This window comes from Copidosoma floridanum, unplaced genomic scaffold (assembly GCF_036245765.1).
Source record: "Copidosoma floridanum isolate Cflo_tuat_1 unplaced genomic scaffold, Cflo_Japanese_pri ptg000014l, whole genome shotgun sequence".
NCBI lineage: Eukaryota > Metazoa > Arthropoda > Insecta > Hymenoptera > Encyrtidae > Copidosoma > Copidosoma floridanum.
The window spans coordinates 7,149,633-7,166,847 of NW_028321891.1; the positions used below are offsets into that span (position 1 = coordinate 7,149,633).

At 33.1% G+C, this 17,215-nt stretch overlaps 6 protein-coding genes across 17 annotated transcripts in view; 3 read left to right on the forward strand and 3 right to left on the reverse strand.

Moving 5' to 3' along the window:
- The window catches only part of Lpin (phosphatidate phosphatase LPIN), a 52,304-nt gene extending 49,884 nt beyond the window's left edge, over positions 1-2,420 (forward strand). For 11 of the 12 annotated variants that reach the window (XM_089592022.1, XM_014352802.2, XM_014352787.2 and 8 more), the window contains 3 exons: positions 70-573; positions 646-749; positions 1,769-2,420. In XM_089592022.1, the coding sequence (XP_089448148.1) occupies positions 70-573; positions 646-749; positions 1,769-1,910 (750 nt within the window). In that variant the 3' untranslated portion in view covers positions 1,911-2,420. Of the gene's footprint in view, positions 1-69; positions 574-645; positions 750-1,011; positions 1,105-1,768 lie in introns of all 12 variants that reach the window. The other variant, XM_014352834.2, reaches the window with a different exon arrangement.
- Positions 2,421-3,482: 1,062 nt separating this feature from the next.
- RpLP0-like (ribosomal protein LP0-like) lies at positions 3,483-4,862 on the reverse strand. Its single transcript, XM_014352854.3, has 4 exons — positions 4,608-4,862; positions 4,183-4,487; positions 3,828-4,064; positions 3,483-3,760 (listed from the first exon to the last, which is right to left on the reverse strand). The coding sequence occupies exons 1-4, from the start codon at positions 4,633-4,635 to the stop codon at positions 3,620-3,622; spliced, it is 711 nt and encodes a 236-aa protein (XP_014208340.2). The 5' UTR covers positions 4,636-4,862; the 3' UTR covers positions 3,483-3,619.
- A 2,197-nt stretch (positions 4,863-7,059) lies between these two features.
- LOC106638512 (GTP-binding protein 10 homolog) lies at positions 7,060-8,956 on the forward strand. The gene is made up of 4 exons (XM_014351724.2): positions 7,060-7,455; positions 7,553-7,856; positions 7,981-8,199; positions 8,282-8,956. The coding sequence occupies exons 1-4, from the start codon at positions 7,399-7,401 to the stop codon at positions 8,890-8,892; spliced, it is 1,191 nt and encodes a 396-aa protein (XP_014207210.1). The 5' UTR covers positions 7,060-7,398; the 3' UTR covers positions 8,893-8,956.
- On the reverse strand, positions 8,934-10,635 carry Tcs4 (Threonyl-carbamoyl synthesis 4). The gene is made up of 5 exons (XM_014348470.2): positions 10,358-10,635; positions 10,024-10,282; positions 9,821-9,949; positions 9,390-9,746; positions 8,934-9,308 (listed from the first exon to the last, which is right to left on the reverse strand). The coding sequence occupies exons 1-5, from the start codon at positions 10,579-10,581 to the stop codon at positions 9,000-9,002; spliced, it is 1,278 nt and encodes a 425-aa protein (XP_014203956.2). The 5' UTR covers positions 10,582-10,635; the 3' UTR covers positions 8,934-8,999.
- A 166-nt stretch (positions 10,636-10,801) lies between these two features.
- Positions 10,802-11,946, forward strand: LOC106638698 (uncharacterized). The gene is made up of 3 exons (XM_014352018.3): positions 10,802-10,966; positions 11,050-11,182; positions 11,295-11,946. The coding sequence occupies exons 1-3, from the start codon at positions 10,922-10,924 to the stop codon at positions 11,525-11,527; spliced, it is 411 nt and encodes a 136-aa protein (XP_014207504.1). The 5' UTR covers positions 10,802-10,921; the 3' UTR covers positions 11,528-11,946.
- Positions 11,947-12,997: 1,051 nt separating this feature from the next.
- Positions 12,998-14,343, reverse strand: LOC106636148 (kelch repeat and BTB domain-containing protein 3-like). The gene is made up of 2 exons (XM_089592119.1): positions 14,234-14,343; positions 12,998-14,140 (listed from the first exon to the last, which is right to left on the reverse strand). The coding sequence occupies exon 2, from the start codon at positions 14,114-14,116 to the stop codon at positions 12,998-13,000; it is 1,119 nt and encodes a 372-aa protein (XP_089448245.1). The 5' UTR covers positions 14,117-14,140; positions 14,234-14,343.
- Positions 14,344-17,215: the final 2,872 nt, after the last annotated feature.

Genomic DNA, 17,215 nt, shown 5'->3' on the forward strand with positions numbered 1-17,215 from the left:
TTTATTTGATGACTACTGATACTGGAAATTATGATGTATATTTCTCTAATATTCATTAATTAATCATAGGCTAGTCTCAACTTAAAAGAGGGTACGAACGAGTGTGTATTCAGCGTGACAACAGCTTACCAAGGAACTACGCGATGTAAATGCTCCATCTACAAGTGGAAGTGGGATGATAAGATCGTCATTTCGGACATCGATGGTACAATCACCAAGTCCGACGTTCTTGGACACATACTACCAATAGTTGGTAAAGACTGGGCCCAATCGGGTGTCGCACAGCTCTTTACAAAGATAAAAAACAACGGCTACAAGCTTCTTTATCTCTCGGCCAGAGCTATCGGTCAAGCTCGAGTGACACGCGAATATCTCAAGAGTATTCGGCAGGATGATCTTTCTCTTCCCGATGGACCACTTCTGCTCAATCCAACAAGTCTGATCTCTGCATTCCATCGCGAAGTTATCGAAAAGAAGCCCGAACAGTTCAAGATCTCGTGTCTAAGTGACATCAAAGCACTCTTTCCCGACGGGTCTCAGCCATTCTATGCTGGGTATGGCAATCGGATCAATGTAAGTGTTGAAGATTCATTTCATAAGAATTCGCATAAAAATGAAAATCATTAATGCTCTTTGTGGTTTTAGGATGTTTGGGCATATAGAGCTGTAGGTATTCCAACGACTCGGATATTCACGATTAATCATCGTGGCGAATTGAAACATGAACTGACTCAAACCTTCCAGTCGACGTAAGTATAAACTTTATTATAATTCTTATAGCAACTCAAGTGGAGTATCACTGATGAAATATTTCTATCGAAGAACTCATAAGTATCTTTTTATCGTGTGGCACATTAGAGTTGTTGTGGAATTTTGCAACTTAGTTTGAAAGATGTTAAGTTAATAGAAAAATTATGATGGAAAAAAAAAAACAAGATTCGATGCTTTAATATTCGCAAAAAAAACTAGTTTCCTCTTAAAAATCCGAGTTTTATTTATATATGATTACAGCTACTGCTCTCAAAGTTATATTGTGGATGACTTGTTCCCACCACTTCTACAAAATCAACAACTGTTTATATCTGCATATTGAAATCTATAACTGTAGGTTTAAGTTCCCAAGAAATTGGAATTCCTTGCTGATCATTAATCTTTTTTTTTATCTTCTCAAATCGAAGATCGATTGAACTAAGTATGTCTATTAATGATCTCCTCATTCATTTATTAATACTCACTAAACTATCCAAAATACTTTGAAAAATAAGTTTGAGTGAATTCGTGTTGTACATAAGTGCGTAATCGAGTGAATGATTTCATCAAGTGCATCTTGTTTGCATATTGTGATGATCCTCTAAAAACTTAGAGGTTTTTTATGAAACTGCTCTGTCTGCACACATATCGTTGCTCAAATGTTCTTCATTTATAAAACTCCTTTATAAGGAGATTCCCTGCCCAAAATATTATTTATCGTCGTCAATTAACAAAAAAAGCTTGCATCAACACTAATGTGCTTAAAGCATGCACCGATTCTCCGTATCACAAATGTTAACATGTTTAAACGCTTTAACTTGTTGATCTCTTGATTAAATAATTCAGGTTTACAAATATTTGAAGTTTAATACTTGGCTATTAAACCTGAAAATAATAAGGCGCTCCAATACATTGGTCGAGCTTAAAAATTTAATCTCGAGATTGAACTAATATAATCAATGAAGCCAAAAAGATCGATACAATAAAAAAAATGTTTTCTTTTATTATCTGTTACCAGATATTCAAACATGAGTTATATTGTGGATCATGTGTTCCCGGCAATACGGGAGGACGTAGCCGACGAGTTCAGCAACTTCTCCTATTGGCGTGAGCCCATCCTGGATTTGGTGCAGCATGAAATGCTGGTCGGGCAAAATTGAACGACGAACGACGACTTTCGTTCGTTTAACACTTTGCGCTTATGCCAACATTTTTTTGTACTTTTGATGTATTGTGTAAGCGTTTAATTATATCGTACATAGGACTTTAGAGTCACAGAAACAAATATATATTATGCATACATATATATATATATCAAAACCGCTTCAAAAGTATATATTTAAACGTCGGATATATGTAGAAGATGTCAATCTAGACGATTGAATAATGTATTCCAGATGTAGCCGTATAGTAGATAGATGGATACAGCGACTAGCGAAATAATTGCCTTTTACCTGTTTCTTTGCCTGTGGTATAGTTTGTATATTTAGTTCGGCAATCGTGATAAGTAATAAAGGCAAGTATTATAAACAAAAAAAAAAAAAAAAACATCCAGAATAGAAGCAAGTGTGTATGTTTTTATTCGCGTTTCATGTAATTGTTTGAATTAATTCATGATTGTGATAAAATAAATGCGCAAACTGAGAATGCTGTAATTCCGAGCTCGATAGCCAAAAGATAACGTTTATAGCGGGAAGCCAATAACTATAAAAAGCTCTCTTCTGTACTGTGAACGTTAGCTTGTTTTCGTGCGGTCGCATTCCAAAATAATATTTCTTGTCGAGAAGGTCTCTAGCAAAATAGCTAGTGTAAAAATTTTATATGTTAGTTTAATAAGTGTACTTAGTTAAATGTTTTTTTTTTCCACTTGTTACCACTTTTGTATACTCGTACGTTATTTTTTGTAAATCATGGGAGACTTGTAGTACAATTTATTTAAAATAATTATTTTTAGATAATTATTCTTTTACTTGTGCCTTTTTAGTATTTATTTTAATGCGCCGTTTGCTCACTAAGTATCGGGAAAACTTTTTGTGATTATTTTAGTTGTATCTTTCCCTGTATATCTTAATTTAATGTAAAATGTAAGATTTTGCATTTTTTGAAAAAAAAAATAGAATATAATGCTTTAAAGAATATTATTGTAAACTTAGACTTAATGTCATTTATTATGTGTAATTATCAGGCAAAAAAAAAAAAAAAACAAATTTTGTTAACTGTTCAGTGCTAACTTGTCGATCGTAAGAACTACGTGACTCATCTTTTATTTAAAAAACAAATTGTATTGCAGCCTCCAAAAAGAGTAATTAACAAATCTTTACACCAAAGATAATTCCCGCTAAAAAGTTACTACAACATTATTTACTGGATCTTCAAATCAAAGTAAGGCACTTGTAGCAGTGATCTGTCTAAAAAATAATTCTCTCTCTAAAATTGATGTGAAAAATTTCCAGTTATCTATTGGCTGGGATTATTGCAATGTTTTAAGAGAACCTATAGCCGTTTCATGCAACGAACAATGCAATCAATAATCCAATGAGAAAAGCGTCAAATAGATTTCTAAAATACTATTATAGCTTTTAAATTTCAAGTAGCATATAATAGATTTTTAGAAAGCGGTAACGTTTTTTCTTGAAAAAATGTAGAAAGATTTGTTATAGTTTTAAGTCTTAAACTTTGTTCTTTTTTTTTTTTTTTTACACGTGTCAACATTCTTTTGATAAATAAAAAAATTCAGTTCCTATACAATGTTATTTCTTTCAAAGTATTTCAAAATATACTCTTTACACGCATCACCCTTAACTTACACGAGCTTAACAAATTCGTTTTTACAAAATAATAGTAGTTGTAACAAAAATACCACTTCATATTATTCTTCCATCTCTTCTTGTTCTTCATTGTTTGTTTCTTTGCCATTTAATAGAGAAGCGACATGTGTATAGCCTTTACCTTTTGTAAAGTGTCCTATGGGAGTGAGTTTAAATTTGGCTAATGGCTTGGCTAAAAGTTTCTAGAAAAAATTGCAACAATAAACGATATGCTATGGTTTTTATAGTTATCTTTTAGTAAAAACTTACTAATATTCGACACTGTTCCGGAGTCAATGTTTGGCCTTTCGAACAAATTTTATAATCTTTTAACAACGTAACCACTCCTTTTTGTAGAGATGTAGGCATACCCAATTGCCTTAAGTATGGCTCTGTACTATGTGAAAAATCTGACAAAGGTCCAGCAGGCAGTTCAATTGTTTCTTGGGTAACAAATCCAGAGCGTGCATAGTCTTCGTCTTCAAATTCTTCCATCCACTTTAATACCTGAAAAAGGCATAATTACAATAATGTACTCGAAAATTGTGGTAATTCCTTAATTTTCTTAACGTATCGAAAATTTATTTTCGACAGTAAAGACTGGAGTATCAACCCTTTGCCATACCTTTTTTTTGCTTTCGTTGGTGAAAAACAGACCACACTGTCCTTGTAGATGTGACGTTAGCTCCGAAATGCCGTTTTCAATTTCTGTTTCTTTATTTTTTCCTAAACCAAGGGCAATAATTGTATTCTTGCCGAAAAAAAATCTACTACCATTCCATTTCTCCCTCAAATCTTTAAGTTTGTTGTTGCGCATATTTTCCACTCCGAACAGAATTACGTGCTCATATCTTTCCATACAGGCTCTAACATCCTCTATGATGTGCTGTTTTAGTTCTAATCCTTTTTTACTCGTTTTCGTGAGCGAAACTACAAAAATAAAGACATAAATACATTTTTAATTATGGTAAACAACAAAACATAACCTTATTGTTAAGTACAACATGTACTTCACGGTTATAAATTGCACACGAAATTTCGTTATCTTACTTTTCTTATCTCGCTTTGATTTTGGCATTTTGAAGTTGTTACTTAACAATAGAAATGGAATTAAATTAAGTAATGATCAATCAAAAAAAACTCCGAAACACGAACACGTGAAAGATCAACACACAATTCAAAACACACGTGGTTGTAAACACACCGTCTGCTCTTTGCAGTGTTGCCAACTGCGCAACAGTTTTTCCGTATGGGATTGCTCCGCCCGTAATTTATAGAGACATTTTGATTTATTTTCAAACGGAAGCCTGGAGCCGTACCATATAACTTTTTTTAGCTTCGCGGGCCTATGTTATGTTATAACATAGGCCGATGTACAGAAAAATAGTTATATGGTACGGCCCCTGGTCACGACATTTGCATAAAAGTGGGAAAGAGATTTGTTTCAGATATATATATATATACGTGAAGTTATGTGTAGTAATTGATGTAATCACTACTAAGAGTACTAAGTAGTGCCATATGGTCGATTTTATAAAACCATATAAGTAGAATATCTATATTTTTAGAGGTCAATTTTTAAATAAAAAATAAATAGTAAACTTGCCGCAAACAGCACAGACAATGTCAACTTGTTATTTTGTATCTGTATAACTAGTTGCGGAACCCTACATAATTATTTGGATCAGCGCCATCTAGCGTTGCGAATTTCTGAACCTGAACTAAAAAGTGGCCCTGAAATTCTGAAGGAGAGCTTTAGGCAGTTTTGGCCCTAGAGCCATTTAATTAATTATAAACCAGCAGTAACTAATTGTACGGATATAAAATGAAAAATCGTTATTGTTTGTGCTGTTTGCGGCAAGCTTACAATTTATTTTTTACGCAAAGGTGTAAATATTTAGAAAGTTGATATTTGATTAAAAGGTAATTTGTAAACTTGCCGCAAACAGCACAAATAATGTTAACTTTTGATTTTCTATTTATAATATTAGTTGCGGCTGGTTTATAATTAATTGTATGGCTCTACTGTAAGTTGTAATAATTATTTGGATCAGCGCCATCTAGCGGTCGTGATTTTTTTGGCCAAAAATTGCTTCTGAAATTCTGAAGGAGAGCTTTAGGCAGTTTAGCCCTAGAGCCATTTAATTAATTATAAACCAGCCGCAACTTTTGAAATAAATACAAAATGAATAATAAACAATGTTTGTGCTGTTTGCGGCAAGTTTAAAATTTATCTATTACCCAAAAGTATAAATATATATGAGGTCAATATTCGTGTAAAACATACACTGTAAACTTGCCGCAAGTAGCACAAATATTATTAAATTTTTATTTTGTATCTATCACAGAAGTTGCGGCTGGTTTATAACTAATTAAGTGGCTATAGGGCTAAACTGCCTAAAGCTCTTCTTCAGAATTTCAGAAGCAATTTTTGGCCAAAAAAATCACGACCGCTAGATGGCGCTGATCCAAATAATTATTGCAACTTACAGTAGAGCCATATAACCAATTATAAACCAGCCGCAACTAATTTTGTAAATAGAAAATAAAAAGTTAAGATTATATGTGGTATTTGCGGCAAGTTTACAATTTATTTTTTACCCAAAAGTATAAATATATAGAAAGTCAATATTCGTGTAAGAGATACATTGCAAACTTGCCGCAAACAGCACACACAATATTAACTTTTTATTTTCTATTTACAAAATTAGTTGCGGCTGGTTTATAATTGAATAAGTGGCTCTAGGGCTAAACTGCCTAAAGCTCTCCTTCAGAATTTCAGAAGCAATTTTTGGCCAAAAAAATTACGACCGCTAGATGGCGCTGATCCAAATAATTATTACAATTACAGTAGAGCCATATAATCAATCATAAACCTGCCGCAACTAGTTTTACAGATACAAAATAACAAGTTGACATTGTTTGTGATGTTTGCGGCAAATTTACTATTTATTTTTTATCCGAAAATTGACCTCTAAAAGTATAGAAATTCTACTTAAATGGTTTAATAAAATACTAAAATTTGACAAAAATGTGACAAATGTCCCCAACGCATTTATAAAGTATCTCTGGCGTTTAGCCGTTGGCCGGGTTGTTGACGTTGTGTAGTTTTTTCCCCCTGCAAGCGTAACCTTGAGGCTAGCAGTTAAAGTTACGTAGGTTGTGGTAATGCCGTATATATGGTCGGGTTGCGAGTTGCGACCATAGGCTTTGTTGCCTGATGGAAAAAGAGGTAAGGGTCTGTTCAGTCTGTTCACTCACTTTGAGTTTAGCAGAACAGTGGAACCCCCTTTTCAATATGAACGTTCACAATGAAATAAGCAAAAAATGTGAATAGCTCCACTAACTGCGGTCGTACACTCGTACCATGTAACTATTTTCCAGTACATCGGCTTATGTTATAACATAGGCCTGCAAAGCAAAAAAAGTTAAATGGTATGGACCCTGTCGGTGACAGTATAGGTTCGTTCAAGCCCCTTTTGGTTCGGTTCGGACCGTTCGGTTCTCTTAACAAAATATACCTATATATACAGAATCAGTTCTGTTTGGTTTCCTATGTAGGTGTATTTTATTACGAGAACCGAACCGAACCAAAAGGGGCTTGAACAAATCTAGTGTTGGGCTGTGGGTTCCGCATGTCAACAAACTCCGGAATATTGGGGATTTCAGTTTTGATTCTTCTTTGATACTTAACTTGAATGTTTACAAGCTACTGATTATGCGGCATTTTGATTACATTAGTTATGTTTAGTACTTGAGGAAGCGTGAGATAAACAAAAATGGCTGTTTATTATTTCTGTAAATAAATTTTAGCAACGAGTTATAACATCACAACGTCAAAATGGTTTTTCTTACTCAGATATTAGGTTATGCCAAGAAAAGTGTTAAAGAAATAAAAGTGAGCCCTGTTTTAACTTTTTTTCTGCTATTAATTAACTTGTCATTTGATATGTTTTGTCTCATCTGGTTATAAAATTCATCAAATATTTTTGCAGCCACTGAGAAAGTATCTGAGGTATGGGTTTATGGATAAGCTTAGCATAAAAGTTCGAGGAGGCACAGGAGGATCTGGCTTATCGAAATATGGTGGGAGGGGTGGACGAGGTGGTGATGTCTACGTCAGAGCCAAAGAAGGTTACACGTTGAATATTTTATCCAAGTATGTGAATGGCAAATTATTGGCCGCCAGTACAGGCTACGACAGCTCCAAAAGGGGCATACTGGGTCAGGCAGGAGAAGATTTAATCATCAATGTGCCTCCTGGTGTCATTGTTTACCATGAAAATGGTACACTTATTGGTAAGCTACTTTTAAGAAGTGATTCATGTTGATAATAGATTATGTGATTAGAATACTATCTGTCAAATTGATAACTGCCAATTTTCCTATTTTTTTAATATTCAATAAATATTTCACTTTAAAGGAGAAGTCAATGAACTTGATAAAAAGTTGATGGTAGCTATGGGTGGAGCTGGTGGCTGTACAGAAACAGACTACAGTGGACAAAGAGGGGAAAACCATGGAATCATTTTAGATTTGAAATTGATATCCGATGTGGCTTTAGTTGGGTTTCCAAATGCTGGAAAAAGTACTCTCATAAGGACCATATCCAATGCTAAGCCTAAAGTAGCAGACTATCCATGTGAGGGAAATTTTTAAATATTTTTTAAATAGCTAGTTATTAACTGTTGAAAGTTATACAAGTGCTAATTTACTATTTTCAGTTACAACTATAAAACCAAATTTAGGTAAAATTATTTATCCTGATTTGAGAGAAATCACAATAGCAGATTTGCCAGGATTAATTGAGGGAGCTCATGTCAATGTCGGAATGGGCCACGATTTTTTAAAGCACCTGGAAAGAACAAAAATGTTATTATTTGTCATAGACATTCAAGGATTTCAGTTGTCGTACAAGTATAAAAAAAGAAATTGCTTGGAAACACTATTGTTGTTGAATAAGGAGATAGAACTTTATAAACCAGAGTTGCTAGATATGCCTGCCATACTAGTGATAAACAAAATGGATACTGAACGGTCAGATGCGATTTTGCAAAGATTTATGAAACACTTTGAAAACTTAAAAAGCATTCAGTTCTCTAACTTTTCTGATGAGATGGTTCCTGAAAAAGTTTTAGAATTTGAGGATATTATAACGATATCTTTGAAAAACAAAGATGAAGATAAGATAACAAATTTAAAACAGATCATTAGAAAAAATCTAGATAAAATACAGGATATAGAGGAGCAAAAAATCCAAGATGAAATGCCAGAGTATAAGTTGATTAGGAAGTTAAAAAAAGAAATGGAACGAGCAGCTCCACTACTTGTGTAAATAAAGATGTTATTTTGTATAAAATATTTATTAATCACGCAAACATTTTAAATATACATTTTTACAAGAAGTACGTACAAAAAATGAGTCAATAATTATCAACCTCATTAACTTTCTACTAGATCATGAAACTTTAATTTAACCCATTTTCTTTTTATACCTTCTTTTGTTACCCTTTCTGACCAATCTTCACCAATAGGCATTTTTGGTGTAACATCGATTTTGTCTATTTCACTTCTATCTCTTAAAACACCACTATTAATTTTATACTTTTCGACTCCATTCCACGCAATCATAATTCCATTGTCGCTACAGAGTTTAGGTGGGGGTCTGACCAATCTGTAATCATGATGCGAACAGATTTTTTCAAGAGCTTTCGCGATGAAATTGTTTGATGCTACTCCACCACTTACAACCTAAAACATTGATGTAGTTTTTAGTCAAGACAATTAGATAAAATACAGTTTAAGCCTTTTATATGTAATATTGACATTTACCAAAGTTTTATTATTTTCTGGGAGTAACTCTTGTTTAACTAAAAATTCCATTGCTCTTTCGGTTCTTAAGCACAAGTGTTTTGTGACTGTTAGTAAAAATCCAGCACAAATATTATTTATACTGGGAAGTATTTCATCACCCTGAATATGATGTTTTTTCTCTTCACTGATAATATGCATCCTGGCTTTGTTTTTTACACCTGAAAAACTAAATTTACAGTTCCTATAATGTGACATTAAAGTAGGAAACTCGAAATTTTCAGGTTTATCAGCTTTCATGGCTGCCATTTCAATAGCTCGACCTCCGCTGACTTTTGCATACTCTGGAATCTTTTCCATTTTTAATCGCCGAGAAACCTAAAACGAATTTAACATAATTTCCAATTAAAAAACTGTATTTTTACATCTTCAAAATTTATTGTAGAACTTACCTTGTCTAGAGCTTCTCCAGGTGCGTCGTCTATTGTATAACCAAGGATTTTAAAATCCTCTATTGATTGAACCAGAGCAAGTATGCAATGACCACCTGATATCAAAAGTACAAGAAACGGAAAATCAACCTGTATACATCATATAAAATGTTTATCGAATCAATGATGCATAATTAACGATATTATCATCTAAATAAATATACTTTTTCACTCATTCTTGCTGTCAGAGCATGTGCCTTCATGTGATGAATGGGAATCAGAGGTTTGTCAAACTCTCGTGACAATTTCAGAGCAAAATCCCGTCCGACACATAATGGCATTACTAATCCAGGATGTATCGTCACTGCTACTGCGTCAATATTATTCATTGTCATGTTTGCAGATTTTAAACACTCTTGATAAATATTATCTATGTTTCTTACATGTAAATCTCTAGCAACTGGTGGATTAATTCCTCCCAAACTATGGTATTGTTAAAAAAAAAAGTTAATCAACGAATGTGATTCAAACAATAATAAAATGAAAATAGAAAATTACTGCAAGTGATGAACAAGTTGAGAATTAAGAGCTTCACCCAAAATCTTGCCAGACGTGTCGATGATTGCAAAGCCAGTCTCATCACAGCTTGTTTCAATGCCTAAAATAACTGCGGGCTTTTCATTTGTTAACAAGTGCCTTTTTGCACAATCGTATAAGTTATGATTTTTACACAATTGCCTAAAAAATTTTGGAAGTCCCAACAACTGACGTGTTTGATTCATAGTTTATTATTTGAAGTCACAAAACCCTTTACACTATGACAAACATAAAAAACAACTAATAGAGCTGCACGAATTAGTTAATCGGAAAAAACTAATTTACAGTAGTTTAAGTTGATAAACAAATTCAGCAGAGGACCGCTGTGACCGTCGTCTGCTGCTGGCACACGTGGTGTAGAATATCAGGGAAAGTTAGGTTTTTACATATATACATGACATGTACACAAACATCGCGGTTAGACGTATTTTGTTTTTTTTTGTATTTTCTGTTAATTAAGTAGGTAATTCTGTGTCAATTATTTGCCAAATAGTCGTTGTAATTGCACCGATAAAACCTTGAAAAATGGGTTCTTGTAGTGTTATAATTGAAATCAACACCGAACGTGATGTAAGTACGCGGGAGAAAAATTACTAAACTGTTTGACAGAAAAGCAATTGTCCAAACGTCTACGCGTCAACTTTTTGTTGCAGAGCTACGATTGCAAGCATTGTGGTGCATCAGTACGGGCGATGAAATCGCATCTGTTGGCTCATGCTTGCTTTTCTGGTTTAAATACCGATGAAGAGACGATTTTTCTCGATCGTTGCAGTGAATTGTTTAGAGGTTAGATTCTAGACAACTACATCGTTTTATCCATCACTACTTTTCATGTTATAATTGTTAAGTTTAATTTCTTTTTCATTTAAATGAACTCGACGGTTTTTTATATGTTTAGGACGAAAAGTGGAGGTTCCAGGTATTGTGGATTTACTGCAATATTTCGCCAACAGCGAGGAAGAGACAAGTAATCTTACTATTGAAGAGTTCGAAATAAGAATGAGAGAATTGTTGATGAGGATGCCAGAGAGAAAAAGGAAGGAAGTTCAAAAAAAGATTCTGAGCATACTGTTCCAGCCGGATGAACTACCTGCCCTCTATGATTTTTTTCATTTGAACGATGTAGTTTAAGTATATTCCTGTCTTGTATTAACAGCTTCTTCAATGCTGTATTTATATAAACTATGAATTGATGAGTCAGAGAAGCCAATTATCAGTGGTCGTTACAAATTTTTAATAAGCATTTATTGTAGGCATTGATGATAAGCAAGTCTTTCTGTCTGGTGATATAGATTAATATTAATGAAATTTAGAATAGTTATAAAAATATAGGCTGGGAAGTAATTTATTGTACATTATAATAATCATGAATTTCGTTTTTCTCTTTTTATTTATCGTACAGCAACCTTACATGTCATGCTGGTATCAAAACCGATGTTGAGGAATTAAGAATTATTATTTAAGTATAAGTATACTTTTGAACATAATAACTTAGTTTAAGCGTTTTTATAAATTTTTATGTAAAAAATTAAAATGTTTTATACTCTAAATTTAATGCGTTTCTCTTTTATTTCTGCAATAAAATTGATGATTATGATTAAATGACAAAATTTTCAGTAGTTAGAACTTCACAATGGCTAACCAGTAACAATAATAAACACAATTTTTAATTAACTGTTAGTGGTATTATAATTTTTTTTTTTTTTTTTTCTTTTTAATTTAATGTTTAGACTAAAATTGTAATAAACTTCTCCATTACTTTTGGGTAACGATATTGTTACAGATAAATTGTAAATTAATACAGTTTCATTGAAAAGGTAAATAGAAGTAGTAAAGTTAAAGTTTACAAGGAAAGTGAAATAACAAAAATAACACGACATTGGGTTGGATATCACACTTGCATGATGCACAAGAGTTTGAAAATCTGGCTTCTTGCAATATAATACATATTAAAACACATGAAAATGAGCCATTTTGAGTATTTTCATATTTTATGTAGTATGCAGAGCTCGGTAATTAATAGAAATTTTTTTTTTTTAATAATTAGTAATTTTATCATATGACTTTTAACTATTCATAAAAAAATTACTCAATTATTTGGTTGTACATATTTTATTCAAAAAATTAAAAAACTGTCGCTTCAATGCTGAAAACATTGTTTAATAAGATATGAAATGTGTGGAAGATAAATACGAAAGTTGAGTTTGATAAATCTGCAAGCCCTCAAGTTAATGTAGGTACCTATACAAAAAAAATTATTTATATGGAGGATCAGCCAAATGTAACTGATATTTATTAGCTACTTAAGGGACATTAATGATACCAGGGGAAGTACCTGCAAACCACGGCTTGAGGAAATCTTTGTGCTTGCCTCTATTTTTTCTTCTGAGGGCACAGTACGAATATTTGACATTCAACGTAATTATTGAAATTATATTTTTTTTAAATACATTTTGTTTTCCTAATTAAAAGTAGCATAGGTAGCAACCATGTACATTTTAAAGGGTGTTTTCATAAAATTGAATAAGTAAAGTGATAGAGTAAAGCATTTTTTTATTACTTATATTAATGTATCAAAATTACACAGTATTACAGCAATCATTATTTTTTGCTTTCATTTATTAAATTACGCATGATTTCAATGGTTTGCAAGGAATGTCCCAATAATTTTAGCATTAATGAAGGATGAGATACAAAAAACTGGTTGCAGTCTTCAATTTTTAGAGCTTCTTGATGGTGAGACAGTATATACTCTATTGCCTTATCCATTAAGGTGTCAATTGTATACTGTTGAGAAAATGTCAAGATTTGTGCAATGTTCTCCAAATTTATGGATTTTATCAAATAATTAACATAAGTTGATTCTTTGGCTAAAATAGCTTCATTTGATTTAACAAATTTTTCTGCAGCAGTTTTTAAATCTGACAGTTCATATTGATCTTCATTTGCCAGTTCAAGAATTTGTACTATGTTTTGTACATTTATATTGCATTGTAAATGCCCCTTGCACATCTTTTCTAATGGTGTGATTTCTAAGTAGTGTGATAGCTGGAACAACTTAAAAGGAGTGATAGTCATGTCGCATGTATCAGTGTATATGTAATTCAATAGTTGTTCAACAACTACACCATCCCATTGCTCTAGTTTGATTGTGCCGGTTTTTTTTTCTATCATCTCCGTCTCTATCATCTTACACAGAACTTTACTTCGTACCGAAAGAATATTTTTGTGTACTTTAAAAACTTTCTCATCGACAACTAATTCCAAGTCGGAATGAGCTTTTTCTAAGAATAGTTGCTTCATGTCTTGAGCTAGTTTGTTACCACATAGTTCTTGATTAAAATTGATTTCAACATCAGCATCAAATGATGAATGTCCATAAAGAACAGAGTCATACACAGTTATTGCTTCTGATCGGAAATTAGTATCAGTTACTGCTTTGAGAGTAAAGAAATGTCCATATACAGATGAATTAAAACAAACTGTCAGTTGCAATAATTTGTTATGCAGTAAAGATGGTTTTGTAGTAAAATCAAGACTAAACGTTACATTACAGAGATAGTATGAAGGATCGTAGGTCCCTAAGATCATTTTTATAGAGCACTTATTTTCAAATTCATGTAAACTAAATTCTTGAGACGAGGAATTGGTGGTGAGGTCAGTCAAATGAAACTTGACTATACACCCGTGCTCAGTCCGGACGTTTGTTACAGTGGCCATATTTCTGGTATACGGGAAAAATACCTGTAATATAGATATGTGGATAAGTGATAATCTGAGACTGCGAGAGAAAAATGAAAGAAAATAATTATTGGGGACATAAATGCACGCACCTACCTATTTGAAACAGTCGTGGTACGGCAATTAAATCCAACGATACTTGGGTTAAAATAAAACTTAGTTCAGGAAATGCTTAAGTTTTGATCTTTCGATTGTTTCAAACTAACGGCAACATGTACATACCTTAATAACTCTAAAAATGGAAAAAGAAAATGGCAGCATACTTAAAAGTATTCGATTATTATCGTTTTTTTTTAAAGGAACGGCTGCGTTCCGCGTTCCACGTTCCGTGCCAGTCTGCCCGTCTCAAATTTTTAGTTCGAAATCAACCACGCTACTTAAATGTCGTTGATGTAAAAATTCCAATGGACATTGGAAAAATTGTCCAGGGGCCGTACCATATAACTATTTTTCTGTACATCGGCCTATGTTATAACATAGGCCCGCAAAGCTAAAAAAAGTTATATGGTACGGCTCCAGGACAATGGACTGATGGACATTGGACAAACAATGCACCTTTTTACTCTTCCTTCTCTTTCTTCCCGGGGCCGTACCGGACCGGACCATGTATGTAGCTACCGGATTTACATCAACGACATTTAGCGTGGTTGATTTCGAACTAAAAATTTACAGAGACGGGCAGACTGGCACGGAACGTGGAACGCGGAACGCAGCCGTTCCTTTAAAAAAAAACGATAATAATCGAATACTTATAAGTATGCTGCCATTTTCTTTTTCCATTTTTAGAGTTATTAGGGTATGTACATGTTGCCGTTAGTTTGAAACAATCGAAAGATCAAAACTTAAGCATTTCCTGAACTAAGTTTTATTTTAACCCAAGTATCGTTGGATTTAATTGCCGTACCACTACTGTTTCAAATAGGTAGGTGCGTGCATTTATGTCCCCAATAATTATTTTCTTTCATTTTTCTCGTGCAGTCTCAGATTATCACTTATCCACATATCTATATTACAGGTATTTTTCCCGTATACCAGAAATATGGCCACTGTAACAAACGTCCGGACTGAGAACGGGTGTATAGTCAAGTTTCATTTGACTGACCTCACCACCAATTCCTCGTCTCAAGAATTTAGTTTACATGAATTTGAAAATAAGTGCTCTATAAAAATGATCTTAAGGACCTACGATCCTTCATACTATCTCTATAAAGTAACGTTTAGTCTTGATTTTACTACAAAACCATCTTTACTGCATAACAAATTATTGCAACTGACAGTTTGTTTTAATTCATCTGTATATGGACATTTATTTACTCTCAAAGCAGTAACTGATACTAATTTCCGATCACAAGCAACAACTGTGTATGACACTGCTTTTAATGGATATTCATCATTTGATGCTGATGTTGAAATCAATTTTAATCAAGAACTATGTGGTAACAAACTAGCTCAAGACATGAAGCAACTATTCTTAGAAAAAGCTCATTCCGACTTGGAATTAGTTGTCGATGAGAAAGTTTTTAAAGTACACAAAAATATTCTTTCGGTACGAAGTAAAGTTCTGTGTAAGATGATAGAGACGGAGATGATAGAAAAAAAAACCGGCACAATCAAACTAGAGCAATGGGATGGTGTAGTTGTTGAACAACTATTGAATTACATATACACTGATACATGCGACATGACTATCACTCCTTTTAAGTTGTTCCAGCTATCACACTACTTAGAAATCACACCATTAGAAAAGATGTGCAAGGGGCATTTACAATGCAATATAAATGTACAAAACATAGTACAAATTCTTGAACTGGCAAATGAAGATCAATATGAACTGTCAGATTTAAAAACTGCTGCAGAAAAATTTGTTAAATCAAATGAAGCTATTTTAGCCAAAGAATCAACTTATGTTAATTATTTGATAAAATCCATAAATTTGGAGAACATTGCACAAATCTTGACATTTTCTCAACAGTATACAATTGACACCTTAATGGATAAGGCAATAGAGTATATACTGTCTCAACATCAAGAAGCTCTAAAAATTAAAGACTGCAACCAGTTTTTCGTTTCTCACCCTTCATTAATGCTAAGATTATTGGGACATTCCTTGCAAGCCATGGAATCAATGCGTACCTCGAAAAATGAAAGTCATTAATATTAATCATTTACTGTAATGTCTGTAATACTGTATAACTTTTGTGTACTCATATAAATAATAAAAAATGTTTTACTCAATCATTTTACTTGCCTGATAATATTTAAAATCTCGTAACAGTGTATCCCTACAACTACTGTGTCACTATTCATAAATAAAACCAAAAAGTAGTTTTGTCATTAAAATTCCAATAATCCTACTAACTCTCTAATAGTTGGTGAACTGAATACCATTAAAGAACAAAGATGGACGGAAGAATCTTGAGATTCTTGAGTGCTTGCACGTTTGCCAAACACCACTTTCATATTTTAAATACTAATATGCATCTACAAAGGTTATTTATTAATTTCATAATTTACAAATGTTCTAGTTGTCTATTAAAATACTTGGATACTAACAATCTAAACAAAAAATATTTGTTTAATTATTAGGACATTGTTTGCATGTTGCACGATGCACTATTAAAAATGTCTCATTTTCTTTGGTTTCAATACTTTCAATACGTGCATACTCTCATAAGAAAAACAATTTTACAATAGCACACACACATAATAAATACATGGTGTACTTAAGGCCAAGGGACTGGCTATTCCAGCGATGAAGGAACAAAGTGCGGTGTAATCTGTGAACTGGTGCTGTCACCAAAGCACCCCATATGAGATCGTCTTCATCCAAGTTTATTCTGACGTAAAAGAAGAGCTGGTGGACGAGGACGAATTTATTCAGAGTATGGAAAAAGGTTCTCGCCCTGCTGGGTGTCTTTATCAGCTAACCGGCATCAGTGGTATACGGGCTTTATTAGGGTGGGTTTAGATATGGAGTCTGTCAGTCTGCAGACTAAGCCTTGGTGGGAGATTTAATTCAAACTGTCGGAAAGTGATACCGATGTTATTTTACAAATTAAATTTGCAGATTGCCAGACT

Bases quoted from the DNA above. Each gene is read 5' to 3' on its own strand.
- RpLP0-like (XM_014352854.3), bottom strand. From the start codon at position 4,635: ATGCCAAAATCAAAGCGAGATAAGAAAA. The intron at 4,488-4,607 runs GTAAGATAACGA...TTATTTTTGTAG, and splicing joins ATCAAAGCGAGATAAGAAAA to TTTCGCTCACGAAAACGAGT. The intron at 4,065-4,182 runs GTATGGCAAAGG...TGCCTTTTTCAG, and splicing joins CCAACGAAAGCAAAAAAAAG to GTATTAAAGTGGATGGAAGA.
- LOC106638512 (XM_014351724.2), top strand. From the start codon at position 7,399: ATGGTTTTTCTTACTCAGATATTAGGTTATGCCAAGAAAAGTGTTAAA. The intron at 7,456-7,552 runs GTGAGCCCTGTT...ATATTTTTGCAG, and splicing joins AAAGTGTTAAAGAAATAAAA to CCACTGAGAAAGTATCTGAG. The intron at 8,200-8,281 runs GTGAGGGAAATT...TACTATTTTCAG, and splicing joins TAAAGTAGCAGACTATCCAT to TTACAACTATAAAACCAAAT.
- Tcs4 (XM_014348470.2), bottom strand. From the start codon at position 10,581: ATGAATCAAACACGTCAGTTGTTGGGACTTCCAAAATTTTTTAGGCAA. The intron at 10,283-10,357 runs GTAATTTTCTAT...ACAATACCATAG, and splicing joins CAACTTGTTCATCACTTGCA to TTTGGGAGGAATTAATCCAC. The intron at 9,747-9,820 runs GTAAGTTCTACA...AATTCGTTTTAG, and splicing joins CTGGAGAAGCTCTAGACAAG to GTTTCTCGGCGATTAAAAAT.
- LOC106638698 (XM_014352018.3), top strand. From the start codon at position 10,922: ATGGGTTCTTGTAGTGTTATAATTGAAATCAACACCGAACGTGAT. The intron at 10,967-11,049 runs GTAAGTACGCGG...TTTTTGTTGCAG, and splicing joins AAATCAACACCGAACGTGAT to AGCTACGATTGCAAGCATTG. The intron at 11,183-11,294 runs GTTAGATTCTAG...TTATATGTTTAG, and splicing joins TTGCAGTGAATTGTTTAGAG to GACGAAAAGTGGAGGTTCCA.
- LOC106636148 (XM_089592119.1), bottom strand. From the start codon at position 14,116: ATGGCCACTGTAACAAACGTCCGGACTGAGCACGGGTGTATAGTCAAG.